Source organism: Athene noctua, chromosome 2 (genome assembly GCF_965140245.1).
Source record: "Athene noctua chromosome 2, bAthNoc1.hap1.1, whole genome shotgun sequence".
Taxonomy (NCBI): Eukaryota; Metazoa; Chordata; class Aves; order Strigiformes; family Strigidae; genus Athene; species Athene noctua.
In genome coordinates this window covers 159,599,054-159,606,050 of record NC_134038.1, presented here as the reverse complement: position 1 = coordinate 159,606,050, position 6,997 = coordinate 159,599,054, and the positions used below count along the sequence as shown (strand labels likewise).

The 6,997-nt window shown below is 40.7% G+C and overlaps 1 protein-coding gene across 1 annotated transcript in view; it reads left to right on the top strand.

The window, feature by feature from the left end:
• The first annotated feature begins 1,179 nt into the window (after window positions 1-1,179).
• The window catches only part of CNTNAP2 (contactin associated protein 2), a 1,190,827-nt gene continuing 1,185,009 nt past the window's right edge, over window positions 1,180-6,997 (top strand). Inside the window, exon 1 of the mRNA XM_074900878.1 lies at window positions 1,180-1,376. Coding sequence (XP_074756979.1) covers window positions 1,280-1,376 — 97 coding nt within the window. The 5' untranslated portion in view covers window positions 1,180-1,279. The remainder of the gene's footprint in view (window positions 1,377-6,997) is intronic.

The following is a 6,997-nucleotide window of genomic DNA, read 5'->3' as shown; positions in this document are numbered from 1 at the left end:
AGCTCTCTGCGGGCGGGATGGCGCTCACCCCCCAGAACTAGGACCGCTCGGAGGACTTGCCTGCTGGCCGCCTGGCTCGGATCCCGGCAGGCTGGAGCTCGGGGAGCCGCTGCCGCCTCGGTGCGCGGGGGAGCGGCGGGGAGGGAGCAGGACCCGGCCGCGGGGCTGCCGCTGCGCCCCCGGGGCGGGCAGGGCCGGGCCGCCCGCCGCCGCCCTCAGCACCGCGGACAGCGGCACCGGCAACGCCTCCCCGGCCCCGATCCCGGCCCCGATCCCGGCCCCGATCCCGGCCCCGAATCCGGCCCCCGCCCCGATTCCCGGCCCCGATTCCAGGCCCCGATTCGATTCCCGGCCCCGGCCCCCGCCGCGGTCCCCTGGCTCTGCCTCTGAACCAGGACGAGCAGGGTCCTGGAGGCCGGAGGGGCGCAGAGGAAGAGGGAGGAGCTGGAGGAAGCGGAGCGAAGGGGAGGAGAGCGCTAGGGAGAGGATTTTCCCTTCTGCTTTTTCTTTTTTTTTTTTTTTTTTTTTTTTCCTGGGAGGGGGAGGTTGCCTCTGCTGCTGGCAGCGCTTCCTCCTCCTGGAAGATGATGAATACATGAGGAGAGAGGCTCTGAGCCTGCCTCTCTGCTGCGGGAGTGTCTCTTCCTCCCTCTCTCTCCCTCTCCCCTCTCCTTGTTCCTGTGTGAGTGTGTGTGTTTGGCTCCCCGGCTGTGTGTGCGTGTACACTGTGTATATATATCTGCGCTGGGAGGTTATTGCAAGCTTCTCTCAGCAGCGCTGCTCTGTGCAGGAAGAAGGGCTCAGCTGCAGTGGTAGCATCAACAGCAGCATTAGCAGCACCAACAGCTTTTTCTGCCTTTCTCCCTTCCTTTCATCTCCATCTCCCTTTCCCTCACTCCTCTCCCCACGTCTTTTTGGGGATTGCTTTTTTAATTTTTCTTTCTCTCTTCTGCAATCCTTGTTATTTGATACTTCCTGGCTTTTTTTTTTTTTTTTTTTTTGTTCCCCCCCCCCCCCCCCCCCGTTTCCCCTAAGAAGGAGGCACAGACACACACAAACACAGAGAAATAAGGGAAAGAAAAGTACCGGGACTTATCCTGCTGCTGCAAACCCAGAGATAGCAGACGAAGAGGGGGCTTGGCTTCTACCCCAAGGTAAAGCCCTGCCCCCTTTACCTCCTCCAAGAAAGAGAAGGAGAGAGAGAGAGAAGGGGCCAAAGTGGAGAAAAGCAAGTCTTCTGCGGCTGGCATTTGGAGTACAGGGAGCCAGGAAGTGAAGGATGATTGTGGTTACCCGAGCTGGCTGCAGGGCAGCTCTCTTCCTCTGGATTTTCAGCAGCATTAGCTGCAGAGCCAGGACTGCTCTGCCTGCATCTCGTAAGTACCCTTTTTTAAGATGCACAATTTCAGCTCTGCAAGAAGCCAGAGGGGAATTCCCACAACTCTGGGAGGTTGATTATTTTTTTCTCTGCTGGTGAATCTCGTGTTTGATTTTCTGCGTGTTTGTATGTGTGCACTGAGGTTTGATACTGTTCGCAATGCTCCCCCTCAGATCCTCTTTAGTGTAGATTATTTCAGTGGTAGCTGGTGTGGAAAGTTGAAAGACCTGCTCTGTGATAGAGTCAAGATTCTGCAATGGAGTCAGAGGGGGGAAAGAATCAGACAGAAGCTGTTCAAAGTTTAGGGGTGGTTTCTCTTTGGTCGGTTGGTTGGTTTGTTTTGGTTTGTTTTTTCCCACCTTCCTGAGAAGGTATGCAATTTGCATTTGGAAGTACTTCACTTCCACAGTTGTGTGAAGGAAAAGATAAGATGTGAGCAGTTTTCATAACTAGTGTTTTATCAAGGAGCAGCAAGAGAGAATTTTGTCTCATTTGAAGAGGAAAGAATGATGGTGAGTTGATGAGAGGGAACTGAGCCAGGACAGCTTTTCTTGAGAGTGAAGTTTTGCTTCCCATAATAAAACGAGCAAAGGTATTTTAGAGGAGACCAGCAGCTGCCCACCTAGGGAGGCAGAAATAGTAGAGAAATTATCAAGCATCTGCTGAAATGCTGAACTTGAGGCCAGAGGAGTGCAGAGCACCTATACAGGACCCAGTTCTGCTATCAGTGTAAAAATGACAGTGTACTCATTGATTTCAGTGGGTGTTAGATCAAATCTTTAACATCGCACTGAGGTGTAGTTTCCAGAAAAACATTTGCAGGTAGATGTCAGTGTTAAGTATTTAGTTGTTTCTCTTCAGATCATGTAAAGCCGTTTGCCATTTGCAAAGTATTTTTGAAACGCATACTGAAATGAAGCAGTGTGTTTTTATAGAATCGTCAAAAATAGACACTACTGTTGACTTCCTCTGCTGTTTATAGAGGCAAGAAGTGTCCTGAGATGTTACAGATAGATGTGTTGGGATTCTGAGTATGTGAATGGGAGCTGATTCTACTGAGCAAGCAGGGAATTGTCTTAGAATGTAATGTATATACTGCATAGAGATCTATGTGGATCATGCTATTTATTTATTTATTTGTTTCTTTGGGGGGTCGACTGAACAATGCAATGGTTAGGGAACTGGAGCACTGATGCACTTTCTCAGTGGGTTTCTATCTGTTATCATCTGGTACCTACTGAAAAAATAAAGCAATATTATTGTTCCAGGATTTGCTTACACTTAGACATTTATTTGCATGTCAACGGAAAATGTACAGCAGTGTCTGCATTGTATCGAGGTCTCAGAGGCTATAGGATATTCAGTTATTTTTCTGCCTTTGATTTAGGACGAATATTGATCCTGAGGTTTGCTGCTTAGTTTTGACTGCTAATTTTTCTTCTGAATATTATTTCCTCATGGTTATCTCTCAGGCTCTGCGTAACATGAATATACATACGGGGGGGGGGAAAGATTGATGATTTAGGTTGTCAGAAATCAGTCCCTGGAAAACAAAGTTCCCTATACTCTTTTCTATAATCGGATTTCTGAGCTTCTCATTCAGTAACTAATGGCTGTAGTTTAACTGGAAAATGACCAGCAGTGGGTTATCTGATTAGCCAGCAAGCAAATCTTTAACTTTTGAAAGAAGTTAGTTTAGAAGTTAATGGTTGTAGTAACATCACTATAACCAGGAATTTCATGAATAAAGGATATATATAATCTTAATTACAATTTCCTCATATACATTTACATCCTGATAATTTTTTTTCAGCTCTTCAAAATTTCTTTATATTAATTCACCTTCCAAGAGTTTATGCACCACACTCCTTATGTAGTTTATAGCATTTTCTTTCTGACTCACTTCTGAAAGTGAACTAGATCTAGATTTGTTTACTGGAAACAGAAGTATAGCTAGAAGTACACGTCAGCCTTAAAATTACAAAAGGAGTGTTCACATTGCAGTACATGCTTAAAATTCAAGTAAAGACGTACGGGTACTTGGGAAGTGGTACCACAGTAGGAACTCAAGTGCTGTGTCACAGTGTTTTGGTGCACCACTTAACTGGTTATGCTGTTGCACACTTTGGTATACAAACTGTATTTTCTGGGATTGTTCTGACACTTTGTATGCAACTGATTGTGAATGGCACTGGGGAATTTTGTTCTCCTTTGACAAGAGAATGCACTTAGTTTTTTATCTTTTTTTTTTTTTTCCCCTCATAATTTGATTTTGAACATCATATTGGGAATACTCCTGAAAGAATCAAAAATTGTATGAAATTCAAGTTTGATGTAAAACTGATTTCCAACCACATTTTTTTTTCCTCCTCCACTACTACTTTATGTTTTGACTTTGAAGCAATTAACAACAGCAAATTTATACTTTACAGTATTTTTTAGGAAGCTTGCAAGATTCATGGCATACAGTGAATTACGAATCCCTATATATGAGCTTGTTGTTCAATATTTTCTTACAGTCTGCTTGTGCGGACACAGAAAAAGATACAGTTTTTGGAAATAATAGATTTGAACATCATTTATGTCAATATATTGCGTCTCAAATGTTTGTTTACTTTGCAAAGTCAGTTAATCTACTTCTGTCATTAAAATAATGTCTCTCGGTAATCCCGATTCAGAAGTGATATGTTGAAAGCTTTGTAGCTCATGCAGTTTTATCTCAAGATGAAGTGGGTGTTGAAAGCCCATCTTATAGTACAATAAACACACACCCGTGATACAGCATCACACATGCTAATACTCAGATCTTAGTGTAAATTTTCTTCATAGTCACGTTTTTCTTACCTTGGCAATAAATTCTTCATATTCCTGCAGTTTTCAAATCAGCATAGAGGGATCAAAACACTCTTAACTTCTGGAATCAAGGCTAATGAACAGCTCAACCAGGAGAGGTCATCACAAGATAAAAAGTAACACGGAAAATACAAATTTAGTGCTTTATAGTCCTTTACATGGCTTAAAGATGGAATGATAAGAATATAACTATGGGTAGACTATCTTTCACTTCTGTGTTTATAAAAAAGCCACACAAAGCATCGACCTTGACTTCTTAATGAGAATGTTAAAGGGATTCATCATAGGATCATCTGCTTCTCTATGAAAGCAACTAGCTTAAAAAGTAATTGTCTTTCACAACTAGGTTTCATTTTCGGTTGTGTCTGTTTATGTGCAATGCAAACCTGATCAGTACAGAACTATTAAAACTTCTGATACTTTCCATGCTTTTGCAGTAGGTCCCATACCACTGCAGAACTTGAAGTTTCACGCCATTTTACAATAAGTGATGCAGAAATCAAATGAAGGGCAGGTATAGTAAATCATTCAGATTTGTGTGTAAGCAAAAACATGTATCTTTTAACTTTGACTGCATGGCACTCAGACTTTGTGTAAGCAAGAAAAGAAGAAAAGTATTAAAATAGTGTAATGTCCATTTGAAAGAGCAAGGTATTGTACAAGAAACTTCAGGAGTTCTGGACTACATAGAATTAGATAATCTGTCCCTCCAGTTCATGGTGTTGAATATTGGGTATGTGAGGATTTCATATATTCTATTAGATTCACATTCAGGAATAGTTCTCTTCCAGATAATTTTTCAGACATAATGGTATTTTGTGAAATCTGGTCAATTCCAGTTATGTTTCTGTTATATCGGATTAATATTTCTTAGTTTAGGTCCTGTTGTCTGGATGTAAACTCAGACATCCCGCAGAATTTAGTTTCAAGTATACCAAATAATTTTCGTGTAGGTTTAACATTTAAGAAATTTTCTTACCCTTGGGTATTAAAGCACTTACAAATATTCTAAACTTTTAAACTGAGGGCCTAAGTTTCCTCTAAGACCACAAGGTTTCATAACATTAAACATTTTTCTTTTAGAAGACTTTAGCTGTAAATTGGACCAAAATTCACATCCATCATTATATAACACTATTAAGGACCTATTTAAGGTGCTATATACATCACTATATAATAAAATTACTATTCAACAGGCAAACAACAGTTTGTTAATAGGTTATTATTTAACAACGTGTACTCGGGGTGACTTTTTACATGAATATGCTTTTCCTAGAACAATTCGTTACTTTACATGTGAATGAAATAGTAATATATAGTGTCCTGTCATTCCCAGATTGGTGACAGCATCTAAAGCCTGCGCTGCTGCTGAAAAGCCAGAGTTTCAGAGTCCTTAACTTCTGTGTATGCAACTTCGCACACAGCCTGATTGCAGACATTTGTCTATATACAGAAAGTCTGATTCAAACGTTGATGTGGTCAGTGGGCATTGAATCAATTGAAATGTCATTGAATTAATGTTTTAAAAGCTGTGTTTTGCTTGAGTTCTTTTTGCTTTGCTTGTATTTTTAGTTAATTTATTTTTTTAAACGCTGGTGCAATAATATGGAGTAAGGCACAAAAAGTGCTTCAGTAAGTGATCCAGTCTGCAAGTTAAATTGCAAGTGAAGTTAAAGACTATGAACTGAAAACTTGTCTCTGTGAACACCGGCTGTTTCTCTTGCAAGGACATGAGAAATATTTTCTGATTAACTCTCATTTTTTTTCTCAGGTTGTTTTAACATGTTTGAAATATGCAGTTGTGACAGGAAATTCTTTATATATAATATAATAATCAGACATTAGAAACTATAGATCTACTTGGATAGTTCACATCACTATGGATATGTGACAGACAGTAGGTTTTCCTATAGGAGCTCTACAGGAATTTCAAGTTGGATTTCTAAATCTATAAAGCATCAGATGTTCTGTTCAATGTTTAGTAATGACAGCGGTCTTTAAGACTTTGTAATACTCTTAATGCTTGGGGCAATAACAAAATATGCAGGGGCAGTAACAAACTATGGGGGGTTTCTACACTTTCTTTTTCTACATATGCAGCTCAACTACCTCTGAGCAATTTGTCTCATAAGTCAAACATAAGATAACTAGTTAAATCTTGATGTGTATCACCACCTGTGTCATTATTTCCTAAATACCAATCATGCTCGGTCTTACAAAAGTACATGGACTTGCAAATGTGTTTCAGTCACTTCAGACAGAAAATGTTAAGAGAAGCATCAGTTCTCTTCATCACTTGAAGCTCTGAGTGACGACTTCATTTTGTTAGGCTCCAAAATTTTAAAGAATATGTTTAAAATTATAGCAGTGTTTAAAAAGAGGTAAATTGATTGAGGCATGATTTCCAAAATCCCCATCATCATGGGATCCTTCTTTGAGAGATCAGTAAGATCTGTGGGACAAAGAGTGCAAGTCTGGTAGCCTGAGACTTGTCCCACTGGAGGAAATCGAAGTTGTGCCACTGATTTTAAGAACTGTGTTACTTTTTTTGTCAGTAAGAGGTTCATGATTCAGTCCATTGGTATGAGATACTAGAAATGATTAAAAGGTTCTTCAGACTTCAGCCTTTGAACTAACATTGATTTTATCTGTATTACACTTCATTTATTCAGCTCCTTCATGGGCATGGCATAGGTAGATAATCCAAGACCACCAGCTAATTGCAGAACATGTTAAATCTCTAAATTTGGTGGTGTAGGAAATTGT